At 43.4% G+C, this 22,429-nt stretch overlaps 1 protein-coding gene across 3 annotated transcripts; it reads right to left on the minus strand.

The window, feature by feature from the left end:
• Positions 1 to 1,870: 1,870 nt before the first annotated feature.
• Positions 1,871 to 22,178, minus strand: CNIH4 (cornichon family member 4). Of its 3 annotated transcripts, XM_003814904.4 has the most exons (5): positions 21,777 to 22,178; positions 18,204 to 18,272; positions 12,785 to 12,897; positions 7,355 to 7,495; positions 1,871 to 2,960 (listed from the first exon to the last, which is right to left on the minus strand). In XM_003814904.4, exons 1-5 carry the CDS (start codon positions 21,843 to 21,845, stop codon positions 2,933 to 2,935), a joined length of 420 nt encoding a protein of 139 aa, XP_003814952.1. In that variant the 5' UTR covers positions 21,846 to 22,178; the 3' UTR covers positions 1,871 to 2,932. The 3 variants fall into 3 exon arrangements, with proteins under 3 accessions (XP_003814952.1, XP_008966024.1, XP_008966025.1); XM_008967776.2 differs by lacking the exon at positions 7,355 to 7,495 and having other exon boundaries at positions 21,777 to 21,932; XM_008967777.3 differs by lacking the exon at positions 1,871 to 2,960 and having other exon boundaries at positions 7,355 to 7,448; positions 21,777 to 21,932.
• Between the last annotated feature and the right edge of the window lie 251 nt (positions 22,179 to 22,429).

Below are 22,429 nucleotides of genomic sequence, written 5' to 3' on the forward strand. Positions count from 1 at the left end.
GGTTACGGTGATTAGCAAGGGCAGTTGCTACCACTGAAAGGATAGAAGGAAAAAGGCAAGGGAAAATGATACGTACTAAGATGCACATAGGAGCACTCGATAGTAGTCTATGGACTGGGCCCTGGGTACTGCCATTATAGAGGGATGGGGAAGAGGAGTGGTAAGGGAGAAAGAACGCTGGACTAAGCATCAGCATTCAGATGTTCATAGTTACAACACCTTGAACGATCTCTAGGCCTCAGTTTATCTTTGGGATGAGGGAGTTAGACAAAATGATCTCTAAGGTCCTCTACAACTCTCCAATCAATGAAAAGGGGAGAACATTTATAGCATCTTAAACATGGCTTTTTAAAGTCAGTGCTTTTATCCCCCTTTCATGATTTGTACAAGTGCCCCTAAAAAAATTGTTTTTGAGCTGGGCGTAGTGGCTCACACCAGTAATCCCAACATCTGGGAGGCCGAGGCAGGAGAATCGCTTGAGGCCAGTAATTTGATACCAGCCTAGGCAACATAGCAAGACCTCTGTCTACAAAAAATTCGCTGGGCCTGGTGGTGTGCACCTACTCCCAACTACTTGGGAAGCTGAGGCAGGAGGATTGCTTGAGTCCAGGAGCTCAAGGCTGCAGTGTGCCACGATTGCACCAGTGCACTCCAGCTTGGGCGACAGGGCAAGACTCTGTCTCTAATTTAAAAAAAAAAAATTTAACTACAGTGATCCCCCACTTTCCTGGCTTTGATAGACAAGCAATACAAGAAGGAAGAGTTTTTGTTTTTAACCACAGCTAATGTTTCAGAAGTAAGGAGCTTCGACCTTTGTTATAAACATGGCACCTTTCTGATTTGCTTAGCCTCAGCAAGCCTGATGTACTGTAAACTGACAGCCCAAAGGCTCTCTCAACTGCATGAGTCACTATTTTGGTTACTAAGAATATCTGAATGAGAAGGTGAAACATTTTGGTCAAAAGTCCTCTACATGGCCAGGCGCAGTGGCTCACACCTATAATCCCAGCACTTTGGGAGACCAAGGCAGGCAGATCGTTTGAGGTCAGGAGTTTGAGACCAGCCTGGCCAACATGGTGAAACCCCATCTCTACTAAAAATACAAAAATTAGCCAGGAGTAGCTAGCTGTAATCCCAGCTACTTGGGAGGCTGAGGCAGGAGAATCGCTTGAACCCAGAAAGCAGAGGTTGCAGTGAGCTGAGATCACACCACTGCACTCCAGCCTGGGCGACACAGCAAGACCCCATCTCAAAAAAAAAAAAAAAAAGATCTCTACCACCTTTAAGTAGCTTATCTCTCAGTTGCAAGGATTTAAGTTCTCCAACAGCTTCGTTGCTTTAAAAAGCTTGAGCAGAACATGAAGAGGCACAGGAAGTTAGGAGGAAAGGCAGAGTGAAGGGACTGTTTTCTAAGCAAAAGCTGCCTCAGAGGGAAAAGGTATGAAAAAGAGATGCAAGCAAAGTAATGTCTGTTACACAGCTTCTTGGCCCTGTGCCTGACAGAAATATAAGATTACCACAAGGAGCAATTTCTGTGACCCCAAAGAGGCCAACAGAGCCAAGTTCACTTTGCCTACCATTTCATCGTTCCTTTTGTGTGTTGCCAGGGCACTACTTCCAGCCTTGAAACATGGTCTGTCTGCACAGGGAGTTTGGCTTAGTGGCTCCCTTGCTTCTGCCAAGGCTAGACCTAGTCCAGGACTAAAAGGACATGTAACATTTAATCTTTTGGGTACCACACACCCTGTTTAGCCACCCAATTCTATCTCAACTAGAGTGAATAATGCCTTTGGATTCTCCCATAGAACACAGTCATGTTTTGCCCAAATGCCAGTGCTTAAGATAGCAACATTAAACCACAAACTAGGACTGAGGATAAATTGCCAGGTTTATTTTACCCTGTAAGAGCTGGCAAACAGAGCTAAGGAGGTGAACTGCTCTCCCACCTGCAAGAGTTTACAATATAACTCCAAGGAACAGAGTTTGGTTGTATATTGCTATGTCCATGAAATGGCTTGTATTTGGTCTCCCAGTTCACAACGTGGTCAGTGCAGAGGGATAGAAGTGTTGATCTGGCACCACGTGGCACACCAAAAGGCTCAATTTCACAGACAGCAAATAACTATTCCTGCTTCTAATCTGATTAGCATCTTCTACCCAAACCCATGAATATACGTTATCAGGGAGATCAAATACAATTGGAATAACTGCAATACGAAAACCAGACTGGCAAGAGCCAGTGGGGATTTTCTGGGTTTGGGGGTGATTGTGGAGGTAGTAGCTTTTAAATGAAAGCTCTTGACAAAATATTTCCTTTCTATCAGCAGGAACTACATTGTACCTGGGGAAAATGGCTTATAAGGTTTCACAAATTGTGCAAAGAAATATATATATTTTGAGATGCCATTCTCTGTTGACATTCTTGTGAAAAGACTTTTAGCTGACAGTCTCATAAATCTTTAAACCATATTAAATGAAGTTGTCACAACACAAGCAAAAAGGGTAATTTTTCTTCTTTTGTCCAGATCAACAGTGTTGTTTTGTACTCTAACTTTTCAGTAGACCTGAAGGGCACCTTTGCTCACTCATCTCTTCAGTTTGCCCTTTAAAGTGTGTTCTTTATTTCTTTGGCATGCAAAGCTGGGATGACAGTCCTGTTCCTACATACAAATAACCACCTTCAACATACAGAGGATGAAAAACACCTTCGAGTGTTGGCGTTCAGGCTAAAGTTGAGAACTAGAAATCTACAGAAACTCAATTCATGTTTTTTAAATACTTTATATGGTAAAAATACAGCAAAAATAGTTTTTTGTTCCAAGAGGAAAATATATACTGCTATGGTCACGGTTCTAAGGATGATTTAAGAAGTCTCTGGCTCCTCAACTGTGCACTGTAGTGTAGGCTGACTTCAACCACGGCTTCTCCAGCTTCAGTCATTTATCAAAGCTAAGATCATACTGTGGAAAGAAGAAATGAATGTCACTAATGTTTTCTCAGGAATGTTCCTACAGAACCTGGTTTGTCCAGACTTGCGTCCCTAAGGTTCACAAAGGAACAATCATTTGAGTAAAAGACAATCATTCATACCCAAAGGAAAGAATATATTAGGATCTTTCATGTCCAAACTTTTTCACTAAAAAAGAGTGACTGGGGGTGGGGAGTTGGGGGGAGTACAACTTAAAACCTATGTTAGGCTATAGTTAAAAAAATAAAAACAAAACAAAACAAAAAAAACCTAGCTCAGTTTAAAAAAAACAACAAAACAAAAAACACCTATGTCCAGAAAAAAAACCTTTAAATTCTCTAGCCAGATACATACTGTTCTATGCCTGGAACCTCTTCTCCCCATCCCACCACTCCATCAAAGCAGTAACTTCTTACTCAGGTTTTGTGATTGGCTCTAGGGCACCTCGTTGGGGAAGCTGGCCTCTCAGCCCAGGGCAGTTGCACAGCCTCCTTCCACAGCTCTTCTTCCTGCTGCTGTGGCTTACATGTTGCCTCTACCACTGGACTATGAGCAACTCTTGAGATGAAAGCAGGGCCCAAGCATTACCACTTTCATGTTCTACTAGCACCCGAGCCTGCAATTACCAAGTTCCAAGTTTTTACTGTAGGGGTTCTGTGCTGCTCCTCTGTGTCACTTGCAATGTTGTACACAATGTCTGACACACGGCAGTCACCCAATAAATGCTACGCCACTAAAATTGACACAGTTAACAATAATAAAACCATCCTTTCCTTTGAAATACTGGGATCAGCCTTGCTCTGCTGAAATGAAATGCCTAAAATACACAAAAATATCCTTACATCACTTATGGTATAAATAATTGTCCAAATTCAACCATACTAAATGTACTCAATGCACAGTAAAAATTAATGATAGCAGCTAATATTTTTTAAAGATTTTTGAGAGTTTACTATGGGTCAGCATAAACAAGTGTCTTACATGTATTATCTCAGTCCACATTAAAATGTGATGAGGTAGGTACTATTAATATCATTAATATCCCCTTTTCAGATCAGAAACTGAGGCTCAGACAGGTTAAGAAACTTGCCCCAGGCCGGGTGTGGTGGCTCACGCCTGTAATCCCAGCACTTTGGGAGGCCGAGGTGGGTGGATCACCTGACCAACATGGTGAAACCCTGACTCTACTAAAGATACAAAAATTAGCCGGACATGGTGGCGTGCGCCTATAATCCCAGCTACATGGGAGGCTGAAGCAAGAGAATCCCTGGAACCTGGGAGGCGGAGGCTGCAGTGAGCTGAGATCATGCCACTGCACTCCAGCCTGGGGGACAGAGTGTGAGACTCCATCTCAAAAGAAAAAAAAAAAAAGAAACGAAACTTGCCCCAGGCCACAGTGTAAGTGGTAGAGCCCACATTCCACTAGGCTAGCACCCAATCAAAAAACCAAAAGCATAGATTCCCCCATTCTCTAAAGAAGATGAGCATTTTTTCAAAACTTTAACTCCATTCAACAAGTCCTGAAATGTCAACTAGGTCCAAGGTATTAGGCAAGGCGTGGCAGATGTTAGATACAAAGACAAGTAGCATAAAATCTCTGCAATCAAAAGCTAATGACTTGGTAGTAATAGCAAAACCACTGTTTAAAAACAGCAACCAAAAACCAAGAGAAAAGTGCTACAAGGACATCTTCTGACCCTCTGAACTATATGTAACACCAAAGGGTAACGTAATAGCAATGTGGCTGAAAATGACAGGCTGATAGGGAAGGGAAAGGAAGGGAAGAGAGAAAAGAAAACTGTACAGCCAGTGAAGTACACAGCTGCTCAGGCAAACCAGTTACATGAGTTGCCTATCTTTTATTTAGTTATAAAGAACAATATCTTAAACCTGCCCCAAAATTACATCTTAATTCCTCCAGTCCAACTCCCCACCACTTTATTTTTTCTTTTTTTTTTTGAGACGGAGCCTTACTCTGTCACCCAGGCTGCAGTGCAGTGGCATGATATCGGCTCACCGCAACCTCCACCTCCCGGGTTCAAGCGATTCTCCTGCCTCAGCCTCCCGAGTAGCTGGGATTACAGGCGCCCGCCACCACACCTGGCTAATTTTTGTATATTTAGTAGAGACGGGGTTTCACCATTTGGGCCAGGCTGGTCTTGAACTCCTGACCTTGTGATCCACCCACCTCGGCCTCCCAAAGTGCTGGGATTACAGGCATGAGCCACCGAGCCCAGCCACTCCCCACCGCTTTAAATTCTACGACTAAGAGTTCAGAAACTCATGTACATTTTTAAATCCTAAGACTTTGAGTCTACTAAGCAAGATACCTCCAAGCCTAAATTTACTCCGCAAAGCATGACTACGTGGGCTGTACCTACAGCACCGCCCCCAGGAGATGCCTGCTCTAGTTTACTTTCCAACAGCATGAAACCGCAGGGGTGGGGAGGATGAAGAAAGGATAACCTTAGCTAAGCCAATTGCAGCTTGTTTTTTGTCTCTTCAGAAACAAATATAAGGGAACATATATGACAGGAAAGATACAAAAGTATTAAAAACAAGAATAGGTGCATCATTATGTTCTCATCATTAACTTTTTTTGCTCCTTATTCATCATCTTTGATACTTGGATTAAGAACTAAGCATATTAGTAATGAGGTAGGGTATGAGAATCAGAAACTGATACCAGTGTGCTTTTTCTGATCTAGTTTTTAAGATACAGAAAAGCAAATAAGATGAATGGTGAAAAGAAAACTATCTAAACTCCAATTTTAATCTAATCCACTAATGGGTGGATTTAGCACAGTGAAGGGATTTTAGGAAGCCTGCTTTGTCAGGAAGAGGCTAAAATGGTTCTGACTTCTAAACTACTTCAAAAAAATAGCAATTTTTAAAAACTGCTATCTTGGCCGGGCACGGTGGCTCATGCCTGTAATCCCAGCACTTTGGGAGGCCGAGGTGGGCGGATCATGAGGTCAGGAGATTGAGACCATCCTGAAACCCCATCTCTACTAAAAATAGAAAAAAAAAAAAAAAAAAAAAAATTAGCCAGGCGTGGTGGCACGCACCCGTAGTCCCAGCTACTTGGAAGGCTGAGGCAGGAGAATCGCTTGAACCTGGGAGGCGGAGGTTGCAGTGAGCCGAGACTGTGCCACTGTACTCCACCCTGGGTGACACAGCGAGACTCTGTCTCGAAAAACAAAACAAAACAAACAAAAAAAACCCCCTGCTATCTCTATACAGTTTCTAATCAAGAATTTTCTGAGTGGTGGAAGTTTACTTCAACATAAGTTTTTCCTAATAGTCCTTATGCCTATGTGAAAAATTAAACTCTACCTAGGGGAAAAAATAAAAATGATCTAATTAAAGCTTTGATACAAAGGTTAAGCCTGACTTCTAGCTTTTCAAAGGTTTAATCAAATCGTATACACAGGAATTTTTTTTTTCTCCTTTGCTCTATTCTATGCATCTATGATGGATAAAGGAAAAGGTGGCATGTTCACCTCTAAAACACACAGGAATAATTTAAAACAGGACTATATAAGGCTTCCAATGTCTGACAGCCAATCTATCATATTAATTCTTACTTCCAGTGTGTTATAACTAGAAGACTGATACAACTTTACCATAATAGACATTTAGCATGCTGGAGAATGAGCATCACACCTAAATTACTTATTGCCAAGAAAGATCAGCACAATTTGGATAAAAGTTGCTGAGAGCTGCTGCTAGTGGTGTGATCCCCCAAAGACCATGAGTGGGATGGTCGCTGAGGCACATATATTAATGCTTATAACAGGCAGTGGAACTCCACAGCTGTATACTACTAGGGAAGGAAAAAAATATGAAAGACAGTTTTTTTTTTTTGAGACAGAGTTTCACTCTTGTTGCCCAGGCTGGAGTGCAATGGCGCTATCCTGGCTCACCACAACCTCTGCTTCCCAGGTTCAAGTGATTCTCCTGCCTCAGCCTCCCAAGTAGCTGGGATTACAGGCATGTGCCACCACGCCCAGCTAATTTTGTATTTTTAGTAGAGTCGGTGTTTCTCCATGTTGGTCAGGCTGGTCTCGAACTCCCGACCTCAGGTGATCTGCCCTCCTCAGCCTCCCAAAGTGCTGGGATTACAGGCGTAAGTCACCGTGCCCTGTTTTAAGCATGTGGATAGCCTCAAAGGTAAGGCATAACTAAGATGCAACAGGGTAGATCTACTGTAGTTCAGACAGAAAGCTGATTCAATGACATACATAAATAATCTACACAGCCACAAGGAATTTACATAATCCCTGAAAGTTCCACAATGTCAATGCAAAATCCTATAGTATAGTAATATCTCACCCTTCAAAAACAAATATGGCATCTAGGAAAATACCAGGACTTTAAACTCACCTATAAAGATACATGAAGAAGCAGAGCAAGTGGAAACCAAGCTTGATCATGGCTTCTTTCATGTGTGACTTCAGCTGCCCTCGATTGTGTATTTCTGTTGGATCAAACACTCCCATGTTACCACTCGGCACCATAATGTATCTGATAAATTAAAGGATACACACATTAGAAGGATAATCAAATCATAGGCATAAGTATTCAAATATAAGTAGCCAATAATAATCGACTTTTAAAAGTGAACCATTAGGCCCAGTACTGTGGCTCATGCCGGTAATCCCAGCACTTTGGCAGGCCAAGGCAGGTGGATCACCTGAGGTCAGGAGTTCAAGACCAGCTTGACCAACATGGTGAAACCCTGTCTCTACTAAAAATACAAAAATTAGCTGGGCATGGTGGCAGGCAACTGGAATTCCAGCTACTCGAGAAGCTGAGGCAGGATAATCACCTGAACCCGGAAGGCAGAGGTTGCAGTGAACCAAGATCGTGCCATTGAGCCCCAGCCTGGGTGACAGAGCAGAACTCCATCTCAAAAAAAAAAAAAAAAAGTGAGCCAATCATAGCAGCCTTAAATTCATACCACATATGGACAGAGTAGTATGATAATGTCATGGGCTGCCACTTAGTTTCCTTTTGAAAGTTATAATACTGTTAATCTTCTGCCCTGTAAAATAAATACAGTAACATTCCAGAAAAGGATATTTTATGCACTGAAACCCTTTTACTCATCTGTAGAAAACTACCATACCAGTCACATCTACAGCCCTTTTCCATTAGACAAAGGTTAAAGAAGGCTTCAAACCCAAACCAATTTTATTAAGTTCTTAGAAACTTCATTATGGAAACAGGGAAATTAAGGAAGTTAGGTTACTTTGAGAGGATCAATGAATTTAAGTGTCTGGGCTTCAACATCCAGACTGTGTCATCTGTGTAACATATATGTCCTAACCTAGCACTGTCCATGAATTCTTCCTGCTCTCACGTCTAAGCTTCTTCTAGTACAACCTTAGTTGTCACACAGCTTCTCAATTATCACTTCTTTGAAATGCAAAGGACTCTCTGAGTTCCACAAATCTGAAATTCTCCCTTAAAACCCCAGTAGCCCGACTATAGCTGAATAGAGGGTATTTTCATTTGAATATCCAGATAACATCTCATCCTTGTCTAATTTCTAGGTTATCTAATAAGAGTGTCACCATTTTCTTGGTGGTCCTTAAAAACTTCCTCTTACCCAACTGGGACTTCTCTCTTCCTCATCTTTCATAGCCAGTCCATCAAACCCTTGTCCAGTCTTTCTTCCTACCACCACTTACTTAGCTGTCTTTTTTTTCCTTTTTGTATTTTTGTTTTATTTTTAATTTTTGTGGGTACATAGTAGGTATATATATTTACGGGTTACATGAGAGATTTTGATACAGGCATGCAATGTGTACTAATCCCATCAGGGTAAGGCTGGGCACAGTGGCTCACACATGTAATCCCAGCACTCCAGGAGGCCGAGGCGGGAGGATTGCCTGAGGTTGAGTTCAAGACCAACTTGACCAACATGGAGAAATCCCATTGCTACTAAAAATACAAAATTAGCCAGGCGTGGTGGCGCATGCCTGTAATCCCACCTACTCAGGAGGCTGAGGCAGGAGAATCGCTTGGACCCGGGAGGCGGAGGTTGCAATGAGTCAAGATTGCGGCATCACACTCCAGCCTGGGCAACAAGAGCAAAACTCCGTCTCAAAAAAAAAAAATCACATCAGGGTAAACGGGGTATCCATTACCTCAAGCATTTATCCTTTGTGTTACAAACGATCCAATTATACTTTTTTAGTTTATTATTATTATTATTTTTAGACGTAATCTCGCTCTGTTGCCCAGGCTGGAGTGTGGTGGCAAGATCTCGGCTCAGCGCAACGTCCTCCTCCTGGATTCAAGCAATTCTCCTGCCTCAGGCTGCCGAGTAGCTGGGATTACAGGTGCCCAACACCACCACGCCCAGCTAATTTTTGTATTTTTAGTAGAGATGGGGTCTCCCTGTGTTGGCCAAGATGGTCCTGAACTCCTGACCTCAGGTGATCCTCCCACCTCGGCCTCCCAAAGTGCTGGGATTACAGGAGTGAGCCACTGCGCTCATCTCTAAAACACACAGGAATAATTTAAAACAGGACTATATAAGGCTTCCAGTGTCTGACAGCCAATCTTTCATATTAATTCTTACTTCCAGTGCGTTATAACTAGAAGACTGATACAACTTTACCATAATAGACCATTCAGCATGCTGGAGAATGAGCATCACACCTAAATTACTTATTGCCAAGAAAGATCAGCACAATTTGGATAAAAGTTGCTGAGAGCTGTGGTATGATTCCCCAAAGACCATGAGTGGGATGGTCACTGAGGCACATATATTAATGCTTATAACAGGCAGGGGAACTCCACAGCTGTATACTACTAGGGCAAGAAAAAAATATCAAAGACAATTTTTGGTATTTTTTTGATATCAAAAAAAAAAAAGACACACACAGTAAAAAGTGTTGGCAAGGATGTAGAGAAAATGGAACCCCCAATACACAGTTGATGGGAATGTCAAATAGTGCAGCTGTGGCTGGGCACACTGGCTCACACCTGTAATCCCAACACGTTGGGTGGCTGAGGTGGGAGGATCGCTTGAGCCCAGGAGGTCGAGGCTGTAGTAAGCAAACATCATGCCACTGCACTCCAACCTAGGCAACAGAGTGAGACTCTATCTCGAAAAAAAAAAAAAAGTGCAGCTGCTTCTGAAAACACTCAGGCAGTCCCTCAAAAGGTTAAATATAGAGTTACTATATGACTCAGTGATTCCACTCCTAGGTATTTTGCCTCTTTGTCCTGTGGACTACTGTACTTCATCTCCAACAGCATAAAGTATAGTGGTCTGAAAATAGCAAATAATCTATCTGTTGATTTTTTAAACCTTTTTAAATAGAAGGTAAACTTGTGACCAGCAGACAGCCAACCTGTCACTGCAGTTACTAGGGCAATAAATATACATGATCTTTGTCTTTATTTTATAATTATATTTTAAAAAGAATCTCCGGTGTTTCTGTTTGTTTTTTTGAGGCTGGGTCTCGCTCTGTTTCCCCAAGCTGGAGTGCCGTGGTGGTGCAATCTCGGCTCACTGCAACCTCCGCCTCCCAGGTTCAAGTGATTCTCCTGCCTCAGCCTCCCAAGTAGCTGGGACTACAAGCGCATGCCACCACGCCCAGCTAATTTTTGTATTTTTAGTAGAGATGCAGTTTCTCCACGTTAGCCAGGGCTGGTCTCGAACTCCTGACCTCAGGTAATCCATCCACCTCAGCCTCTTAAAGTGCTGGGATTATAGGCATGGGCCAACACGCCCAGCCTAAAAAAAGCATCTTTGGACTTGACTTCATAGAACCTTTTACCACTATCTACAAAGAAGCCATGCCAAAGGTGGCTCTTCTAGCAGGTTTTCATTTCTAGTAGAGATGACTGACAGTATGGTCTGGTATAACATTAAGATCCTCATTCTCAAAGATTCGAGTCCCCATTCTCACTCCCAAAGTTGTGTTTCACTTAAGTGAAACTACAGGTAGACTTAGCTGTGCTAAAAGTCTGTCTGGGACTAGCCCGCAGCAGAAGTGCAAGTAATCTGTGTTCCCAGCTCAGAGCTCACTTTAGGGCGTTGGTCTATGGAACTGATCATGGGAGAGAACTACTAAGCTTGAAAGAGGCCAGGTGCGGTGGTGTGCACCTGCAGTCCCAACTGCCCAGGAGGCTGAGGTGGGAAGATCGCTTCAGCCCAGGAGTTCAAGGCTGTAGTGCACTATATCACGCCTGTGAATAGCCATTGCATTCCAGCCTGAGCAACACAGCAAGACTTCATCTCTTAAAAAAAAAAAAAAAAAATTCAGAACCCATGTTCAGTATATTAAAAAATGAAAAAGAAAACAAAAAATTCTACCCCAGGGTACCCACCCTCTAGAAAAGAGACACAGATATTTTAAAGCTTTTCCCTCACTCAGATTCTAGTTTCATGACCCTTATAAAATCATTCCCCCATATCCACTCCTTCCCTCATCTCTACTGCTGCCATTATCTTTTCATGTGCATCCCATCTTCCTCCAAACCCTACTTTATTTTTTTCTGTTCTTTTTATTCTAACTGCACTTTACAACATCATACTTAAAAAACAGCCAATGAATGGTCCTGTCCCAAAAAACTAGACATAAATAAAAATGAAATAAAACCTAAAAATGTAGTAGAGCAGCAACCCACTAATATAACAATTACAGGCTTGTCAAGATTATCCCAGCGGTCTTCACAAGAAAGTATGCTATGTCTAATAACCCAACTATAAAATTATATACGTCAGGGTTTCCATCGAGCTCATTTTGAACAAACTTCCTAAATTTATTAAATAAAAAATTTTGATTAGTTACCTAATTTGCAGCTTTTTTTTTTTTTTTTCTTGAGACGGAGTCTCGCTCTGTCGCCCAGGCTGGTTGCAGTGGCGTGACCTCAGCTCACTTCAAGCTCCGCCTCCCGGCTTCACGCCATTCTCCCGCCTCAGCCTCCCAAGTAGCTGGGACTACAGGTGCACGCCACCATGCCCGGCTAATTTTTTTTTGTATTTTTAGTAGAGATGGGGTTTCACCGTGTTAGCCAGGATGGTCTCGATCTCCTGACCTCATGATCCACCCACCTCAGCCTCCCAAAGTGCTGGGATTACAGGCGTGAGCCACTGTACCCAGCCCTAATTTGCAGCTTTTAAATGTACTTCCAGCCCGGCGCTGTGGCTCACACCTGTAATCCCAGCACTTTGAGAGGCTAAGGTGGGCGGATCACTTGAGGTCAGGAGTTTGAGACCAGCCTGACCAACATGGTGAAACCCTGTCTACTAAAAATACAAAAATTAGCCAGGCACTGTGGCAGGCACCTGAATCCTAGCTACTCAGGAGGCTGAGACAGGAGAATGGCTTGAACCCAGGAGGTGGAGGTTGCAGTGAGCTGAGATCAAGCCACTGTACTCCAGCCTGGGCGACAGAGTGAGACTCCATCTCCAAAAAAAAAGAAAAAAAGCTCTTAAACACCTTTTTTTGGCTCACACCTATAAATAATCCCAGCCCTTTGGGAGGCCGAGACCAGCAGATCACCTGAGGTCAGGAGTTCAAGACCAGCCGGGTCAACATGGTGAAACCCTGTCTCTAGTAAAAATACAAAAATTAGCCAGGCGTGGTGGTGCACGCCTGTAGTCCCAGCTACTTGGGAGGCTGAAGTGGGAGAATCGCTTAAACTGAGGAGGCAGAAATTGCAGTGAGCTGAGATCACACCACTGCACTCCAGCCTGGGTAACAGAGTAAGATCCTGTCTTGAAAAAAACACATCTTTTAAAAATTTTTTTTAACTACCTTGACACCAAAGTAAACAAACTATACTCACCGATATATATTCCAAGTGGCAACAGGTAAGTTGAGAAGGAAGATGAACCAGTGCAATGAAATGAGCAGTAATACAGTGACAATGGTATGGCCAATCAATTCTGGAATTACCCACTGCAATGGAAGAACACAGTATTACATCTCACTGCTATGTCCTTCCTGACTGTACATGTTATTTGAAACTAAATCAATGAACGTACAGAGAATTTACAAGCTACTGTTTCAAGATTATTTTTAGACTCCCATGTCCCAGATTTGCATACTGCTATAACTTTGTATCCCATGCAAATATATCAGGGCACAGCTTAAAAATAAAGCACTTAAATTTCAATTACTTTTTATCCTAAGCAAAGGCTTAGGTTCATTCATTAAGCAGATTTGAATGAGAACTAGAGAAAAAAAGAGTATTGTTTAGTTCCTATTCTAGTATCTATGCCAAAGCCCCTAGCTCTAATTTGGGATGTCTGATATCCACACACATGTTGCCTTTCAAGTCAGAATAGCAACGTTAAACATTTTCCAATCTCCAGAATCCCGAGGAAACCATTTCATACTCAGAGAAAAAGAAAAAATAATAAGAATGTAAAAGCTTACAATAATAGCTCAAAGTTGACCAAATATGATAATGAAGCAGAATGCCAGAATCCTGGCCTATCGGCTTTACAGAGCTCCATGCCCTTCCCTATGCTCTTTGTTGACTGTGTAATGTTCTAGTTCTCATGCATCAACAGCTTTTGTGGCAGGGTTCTCAATTCACCAACAGCTTTCCCTTCCTATGAGTACAGATTTTTAATTAAAGTTAACTTCTTTTAGTGGAAGTTAATATTTAATGAAAGAAACTGGCATGCCTCACTTTCAGAAATGAGGAAAACAAAACTCAGAGTGGTTAGGTAAATTGCCTAAGGTTACACAGCTAAATAATGGCAGAGCAATATAGTGTAAGCCCAGGCACAATGACCTCAGACCTCTTGCATTTAGATTTTGGATAATTTTTTGGTAAATAAAGAAGTAGAGATTTTTCTGGGCCATAAACCTAATTTGCAATCAACTTGGTTATACTTTTTTTTTTTTTCGCTCTGTCGCCAGGCTGGAGTGCAGTGGCATGATCTTGGCTCACTGAAACCTCCGCCTCCCGGGTTCAACCAATTCTCCTGCCTCAACCTCCCGAGTAGCTGGGACTACAGGCGCCCGCCACCATGCCAGCTAATTTTTGTATTTTTTAGTAGAGACGGGGTTTCACCATGTTGGCCAGGATGGTCTCAATCTCTCAACCTTGTGATCCACCCGCCTCAGCCTCCCAAAGTGCTGGGATTACAGGCGTGAGCCACCGCGCCCTGCCGGCTATACTTTTTAAAATGCTATTACATATTGGAAAGTTCTAGTTGATTGCATAATTCTTACAAGTATGAGCTACAAAGTCAAACAAACCTGGAATGGAACTCATGCTATGTCCTATTTATTAGCTGTGCAATCTTGGGAAAAGTTACCCTCTCTAAGCCACAATGTTTTCATCTGTAAAATACACACAATACCTACCTCACGAAGTTGTTGTAGAGAATTAGATGAAATAACATGTAAGCCACATGCAAAGTAGGCACTCAATAAAATGTCAGCTGATGTTATACTAATACTCTCCGATCCATATCAGATCCCTAAAGCTATAGCCTTCAGTCTCTGGATTTCTTACTGTAGGCTGCAATCATCTTTGTATTACACAGACACAGACCTGAAACATGTTTCTTTTTTTTTTTCCTCTTGTTTTATTTTTGTAGAGAGGAAGTCTCCCTATGTTACCAGAGCTGGTCTCGAACCCCTGGGCTCAAGTGATTCTCCCTCCTCGGCCTCCCAAAGTACTGGGGACAGGTGTCAGCCACTGCAACTGGCCTGAAATATGTTTCAGGAAGCAAGACTTCACCTTATTATGCTTGGTTTACTGACTTTCAACCAAGTCCTCTGTTTTTTGTCTCTTCCCTCCTTAACGATATGCCCTTCCCCGAATTTGTTCTCAGCACACTGGCACTAGACTCATATCCTCCATGAAGGAACTTGGAGGATTTTTCTCTAAAGTAAATGACTCGAAAAAACACCTACCAAAACACCGCCATTTCAGGTACCCCAACAAAAGTCCAGGTAGATAACAATTACCCTACAGGGAAGTCTACCAGTCAACAAATCTAGACCATCCAAAGAGCTTTCAATGAGTATTTTAGTGCTTTACCCTTAAATATGAATAGGCAGTCATATATCAGAAATTTGAAGAAAGCCTCCAAAATCAAAGACAGATGGGGGGAAAAAAAGAAAGGAAAAGAACTGGATGGAAACAGATATAATATTGGAAGCAGAAGAAAATTTCAAAAATACTATAATCAGCCAGGCATGGTGGTGCACATCTGCAGTCCCAGCTACTTGGGACACTAAAGCGGGAGGATTGCTTGAGCCTAGAAATTCAAGGCTGCAATGAAATATGATTGTGCCACTGTACTTCAGCCTGGATGAGAGAAAAAGACCCTATCTTTAATAAAAAATAGAAAAATACTATAATCAGTATTCTCAGAGAACTAGGAGTCAAACATGAACCAAGAGAATAAAAACCTCTTAAAAATCATCATTTTAGCATAAATGCTACATTTGTTAGAAAATTCAAAAGAAGGCTGGGTGCAGTGGCTCATGCCTGTAATCCCAGCACTTTGGGAGGCCGAGGAGAGCGGATCACCTGAGGTCAGGAGTCGGAGACCAGCCTGGCCAACGTGGTGAGACTTCATCTCTATTAAAAATACAAAAATTAGCCAGCATGGTGGCACACCCCTGTAATCCCAGCTACTCGGGAGGCTGAGGCACAAGAATTGTTTAAACCCAGGAGCTGGAGGTGTCAGTGAGCCGAGATAGCACCACTGCACTCCAGCCTAGACAACAAGTGCAAAACTCCATCTCAAAAAGAAAGAAAAAAGAAAAAAAGAAAATTCAGAAGAAAAAGCAAGGGAAATAATAAAAACAGCAGAAAAAAAATCAGAGATAAAACTAAGAAAAAGGAAAAATTGGCAGATCAATCCAGCAGATCAATTGTCTAGTTAGTGGATGTTGTAGGAAGAGAAGGAGGGAAAAAAAGATGGGGAAGAAACATCAAAGAAAGAATACAAGAAAATTTCCCATATTGAAAGAGCCTATCAGATGTCCAAAACAAACAAGAAAGGCCTTTTAAAAAGTACACAGGCCAGGCACAGTGGCTCACGCCTGTAATCCCAGCACTTTGGGCAGATTACGAGGTCAGGAGACCAAGACCATCCTGGCTAACATGGTGAAACCCTGTCTCTATTAAAAATACAAAAACAAAATTAGCCAGGCATGGTGGCAGGCACCTGTAGTCCCAGCTACTCGGGAGGCTGAAGCGGGAGAATGGCGTGAACCGGGGAGGTAGAGCTTGCAGTGAGCTGAGATCACGCCACTGCAATCTAGTCTGGGCCACAGAGCAAGACTCCGTCTCAAAAAAAAAAAAAAAAGTACACAGCGATACAGCACTGTAAAATTTCAAAACACCAAGGATAAAGATTCTAAAACTTTCCCATAGAGGACAGGAAAAGAGAGAAAGAGAGAGAGAGAGAGAGAATGAGAATGAGAATCATATAGAATAGATGAGAAATTCTTTGGGAGGCTGAGGCGGGCAGATCATGAGGTCAGGAGATTGAGACCATCCTGGCTAACACGGTGAAACCCCGTCTCCACTAAAAAATACAAGAAAATTAGCCGGGCGTGGTGGTGGGCGCCTGTAGTCCCAGCTACTTGGGAGGCTGAGGCAGGAGAATAGCGTGAACCCGGGAGGCAGAGCTTGCAGTGAGCCAAGATCGCACCACTGCACTCCAGCTTGGGCAACAGAGTGAGACTCCGTCTCAAAAAAAAAAAAAAAACGGCATGGTTCTTCCCAACTTGAACCACTGGAAGTCAGAAGACCACCAAGGGGTGTCTTTAAAATTCTGAAAGAAAAATCTTTTCCAGCCTAGAACCCTGTACTCTGACAACTATGAATCAAGTGTAAAGATGAGACATTTTCAAACATGGAAGGCCTCAAAATTTAATTGGCAGTTACCTTATCTCAAGAAGCTACATGAGGCTGGGCGCAGTGGCTCACAACTGTAATCCTAACACTTTGGGAGGCCAAAGAGGGCAGATCGCTTGAGCCTAGGAATTTCAGACCAGCCTGGGCAACATAGTGAAACCCTGTCTCTACAAAAAAATTTTAAAAATCAGCCAGGTATGGTGGCACACACCTGTAGTCCCACCTACATGGGAGGCTGAGGTGGAAGGATCGCTTGAGCCTAGGAGGTCAAGGCTGCAGTGAGCCATGATCGCATCACTGCACTCCAGCCTGGGCAACAGAGTGAGACTCTGCCTCAAACAATCAAACAAAATTTATGAAAAATTTTAAAATATGGAGCTTAGGCCAGGCATGGTGGCTGACACCTGTAATCCCAGCACTTTGCCAAGACAGCAGGATTGCTTAAGGCCAGGAGTTCAAAGCCAGTCTAGATCACATAGCAAGACCCAGTCTACAAAAAAATTTAAAAATTAGCCAGGTGGCTGGGCACGGTGGCTCACGCCTATAATCCTAACACTTTGGGAGGCTGAGGCAGGCGAATCACTTGAGGTCAGGAGTTTGAAACCAGCCTGGCCAACATGGTGAAACCCCATCTCTATGAAAAATACAAAAGAAATTAGCCAGGTGTGGTGGCAGTGCCTGTAATCCCAGCTACTTGGGAGGCTGAGGCAGGAGAAACGCTTGAACCTGGGAGGCAGAGGCTGCAGTGAGTCCAGATCACACCACTGTACTCCGGCCTGGGTGACAGAGTGAGACTCCATCTCAAAAAAAAAAAAAATTAGCCAGGCATGGTGGCATGCGCCTGTAGTCCCAGCTACTCAGAAGGCCGAGGCAGATCACTTGAGCCTAGGAATTCAAGAATAGCCTGATCACCACTGCAAGAAACCTTCTCGCTCAATAAATAAATAAATAAATAAAGAGTCATACATTAAAAAAAAAATTATTTTCTCGGTAAACTACACCAGAAAGGTCTTCTTTCATTCAACCAAAGACAGACTTGAGCTTTTTTCCGTGAGTGGGAGGAGGGAGTTCCGACACAGAAGACAAAAACAATTACCCTCATAATGAACATTTCCCTACTCTGAGTAAAGATGCTATCCACTGTAAACAAGAGACAAGCAACATGTAAAGAAACAAAATTTCAAGTCAGATCTTCTAGCATAATTTCATGATCTAAAATATTGTAAAACACAGCAGTTCCATCAAATTTCCAATGAATAAGAGACAACATGTACTCTAAAATCAAAAATACATCTGTTATCTATAATAATCTTAAGTATGGAAAATGACCTGGCTTCAATGCCAGAGAATGAGCAAAGAAATGTCTTACCTTGTTTAATTTTGAGCAACATGATCTAGCATTAATGTAATCACATTCTAAATCAGACAATGTAATTATCTGATGATCAAGATAAGGAAGTATTATATTTCTTTTATAATAACTAAGTATTTAAGTTTCAGAAAGCAATCCCAGTTACAAGGCAGAATTAGATTTGACTTGAAAAAAATGAGTTGTTTCCTAAAGTTTGCTCATTAGACAACTCAATTTTCCCATTCATGTTCCTTCAACAAATTATTTTACAAAATAATCCTATTTTGCCCAAATCTAATCTGACCCAACCAGAACATTTAGTTTGAGTTCTTCAAATGTAAAACAATGGCTATTAAAAAAAAAAAAAAGGGAAATATCCCAGCACTTTGGGAAGCTGAGGCAGGAGGATCGCCTGAAGCAGGAGTTCAAGATCAGCATAGGCAACATAGCAAGCCTCCATCTCTGGCACCCAGGCTGTAGTGCAGTGGCGCAATTCCAACGCACTGCTACCCCTGCCTCCTGGGTTCAAGCAATTCTTGTGCCTCAGCCTTCCAAGTAGCTGGAACTATAGGTGCGCGCCACCACCACACCCAGCTAATTTTTTGTATTTTTAGTAGAGACGGGGTTTCACTATGTTAGCCAGGCTGGTCTCGAACTCCTGGCTTCAAGTGATTCACTCACCTCACCCCCATCTCTACAAATTTTTTCTTTTTTTTTCATTAGCCGGGCATGAGCACCTGTAATGCTAGCTATTAGTAGCAGTAGTGCTAAGGTGAGGCAGCAAAATGCCTAGAGCCCAGGATTCACGTTACACTGAGCTATAATCACACCAGTGCGCTCCAGTCTGAGCAGCAGATTTGGTAGGCACTTGTAGTCTCAGTTACTTGAGAGGCTGAGGCAGGAGAATCGCTTGAACCCAGGAGGTGGAGGCAGCAGTAAGCCAAGATTGCGCCACTGCACTCCAGCCTGGGTGACACAGTGAGACTCTGTCTCAAAAATAAACATGAAAATAAAATAAAGTCAAACTCATCACTTTCTCCACAGATTGATCTTCCTCCAATTTGTTTTATTTCTGTTACTGACACAAGTATCATTTGCCCAGGATCAAAATATGGAAAGCTATCTCTGCCTTCTGTTTCATATATCATAATCACTCATTTGTAGGTCCTAGCAATCATTTCTTCTAAATACTACTCACATATTCCCTCCTTTCACCTGCCCACAACCAGCACTCTATTTGAAATCCAGACAACCCTATCCAGTTGGTTTATCTTCCAATCCTTCTTGTTTCCAAACCACTCGGCAGATTCATCTTCCTAATAAACTACCGAAAATAAAAATTTTCAATGGCTCTCTATTGCCTGCAGGATAAAAGTGAAAGACTTCCCTCCCACCCTTAACATTCAAGCCCTCCAAAATCTGATGTAATCCTGCCTTTCCAACTTAGCCTTCTACTGACGCCAAAATCAACCATGTGCTCCAGATGGTCTATTCGTTAACCATAGCCCAGAAATCCACGAACATACCTGTCTCTGCACCTTCGCTCTTGCCAGTGTCTGATTTGGAATATTCACCTCTTCCCCTTCCTGTAGATTTTGTCCACAGTTCAAAGTCCAAGAAAACTCTTATATCCTATATGAAGTCTACCGTGACCATTTTCCACCTCCTATCCCTAAGCTAGTGCAACTATTCTAAAATACAGAATATGCTGAATTTCATCAAAACACCCCCGAATGTATTTTAATGTAATGTCTAAGTCAAACATTCCACCTACCATTTCTCTAAATGCATAAATTGGTGTAAACCAGGGCTATTTAAAATTATCAAGCCTGGTTTTCCAAACTGCAAAAAGAAAAAACCCAGCTACATTTCTGAGCGTAAGCTCTAGTTCAGGGGTGTCCAATCTTTTGGCTTCCCCGGGCCACATTGGAAGAAGAATTGCCTTGGGCCACACATAAAATATACTAAAACTAATGATAGCTGATGAGCTTTAAAAAAAAATCACCAAAAAAGAATCATAATGTTTTAAGAAAGTTTACAAATTTGTGTTGGGCCACATTCAAAGCTGTCCTGGACCACATGCAGCCCGTGGGCCGTGGGTTGGACAAGCTTGCTCTAGTTCCTTATATCACAAGAGGGGCATAGAGGTCATCAAAACTTAGGCAAGTGATGCTGCCCTTTCAATCAGCTCCCCAAACCTACTAAAACTCAGAAACCTTGTCGTTAGATATCATCAAAGTAAAAACTGCTGCTCAATTGGGGAGGGTGGGGACACGAAGGCAGAGCAATATTTACTGAACACTAGCTATGGGGCAGGCACTGTGCTAGGGTGCTCAGCACCATTCTCATTGTGCATATCTAGGAAATAAACATTTCCTATTTTAAAGATCAGAAAACTGAGGCTTAAGGAAATAATGTGCATAGCAAAGAGCTAGCTGAGCAGGAAACCTGATTCCAAATTTTGTCCCTTTCCACTACAACAGGATGCCAGTCTACAATGAAGAATGAAGCTGCACTGAACATACACTCTGTACGACTATCCTAAAGCCCGCATGCTCTAGCAAACTAATGGTTTAATCCGATCAGAAACAGGTACATGTGATTTCCAAGAAAGGAAGCTGAAATGCGGAGTTCCTCATACGTTTTTTCTTATATTTAATTACTTAAACCTGGATGGTGCAATACAACATTGGGCAACAACTAAGCCTAGATGCTTTGTCAAGAGCTGGGAAGAGTTGTAGCCGACATGGCTACTGCAGTGCTAAATTCAACCACCATTTATTGCTCTGGAAAACAGTTTGAATACTGCAACTTCAGTTTTAACATGGATCGACAGAAAAATTTAAAAGCTGAGAAACGATTGGGAGCTACAGCAGGTGTAGTTATTGAATTTACAGATCTGCAACCACCGGGGACAACCAAAATAATCACTTTGTAGATAGTTGTTAAAACAACTCCTTTCCAACACTCACTACAAAACGGCACAGTGAAGGAAGCAACTTCGCTCCTTTGGCGAATGAGTCAACTCCTGGATGTGAAAGGTCCCTGCAAGTACTAACACCCGCCAGAACAAAGGGGCGGGTGCCGGGGGTGTTGCGTGGGGAACAGGAGGAGGCAAATGGCCCGCACTTATCCCGGCACCCGACTGTCGCAAGCGACCGCCCTTGGGACCCCCAATATCCGACGAAGAGCACGGCGCAGGGCCTCTCCCAGAAAAACGGCGACGCTTCTCTCCCGAGGGCGGCCGTGGCTCAGGCAGGGCTGGTCCGGGCGCCGCGGGGACGAGCGGAGAGCAGGCGGGCAGGCCGAGACGGGGCGCGCCCGGAGAGGCCCACTCGGACCCGAGTGAGGGGCGGCCAGCAGCCCAGGCAGGGCAAGTGCGTGCAGGGCAGCAGGGCCCGTCGGGTAGGGCAGCCAGCCTCTCCTACCAGCTCCGGGGCCCGCGCCACCGCCCCGGCCAGGCCAGCTCCCAGGGAGCCCATGCCCGCCGCCGGGCGCCTCCCTAGTCCCACACACCTGCCCGGGTGCCCAACTGGCCCACCCTCAGCCGTGTCCCCCGGCAAGGCGTCCGCCTGCCTCAGGCAAGGATACGAAGTAGACCGAGAGGAAGATGAGCGCGCAACAATCGAGGAGAGAGAAGACGAACACCACCGCCTCCATCCTCCTCCTCCTCCGTCGCCGCCGCTCCTTCCGTCAAACCCACTCGGATGCCCCGACCCACCCCTGATAGGCCCTTGCCGGGGCTGGCTGAGGCGTGTGGTCCTCGAATCCGGGTGCGGCATGCCGGGAGTTGTAGTCCATATTTTAAAAAACTCTACGGCCCTAATTCTGACGCATGCTGGGAATTGTAGTTCATTAGTACAAGTCCATATCAAAGAGGTGGGCAGGGCCTCTTTCATAAATCCGATTATTTCCAGAAATGGAATTAATCAACAAGTATTTACTCAACGCTTTTCTTTTAAAGAGCTGGGGTCTTGCTCTGTCGTCCAGGCTGGAGTGCAGTGGCGTGATAGAGCTCACTATGACCTCGAATTCCTGGGCTCAAGCAATCCTTCCACCTCAGCCTCCCGACACGCCCAGCTAATTTTATTTTATTATTTCTTATTTTATTTTTTGAGACAGGGTCTCACTCTGTCGCCCAGGCTGGAGTGCAGTGGCATGGTCACAGCTCACTGCAGCCTCTACCTCCTGGCCTCAGGTGATCCTCCCACCTCCGCCTCCTGAGTACCTGGGATTACAGGAAT

Source organism: Pan paniscus, chromosome 1, assembly GCF_029289425.2.
Source record: "Pan paniscus chromosome 1, NHGRI_mPanPan1-v2.0_pri, whole genome shotgun sequence".
Taxonomy (NCBI): domain Eukaryota; kingdom Metazoa; phylum Chordata; class Mammalia; order Primates; family Hominidae; genus Pan; species Pan paniscus.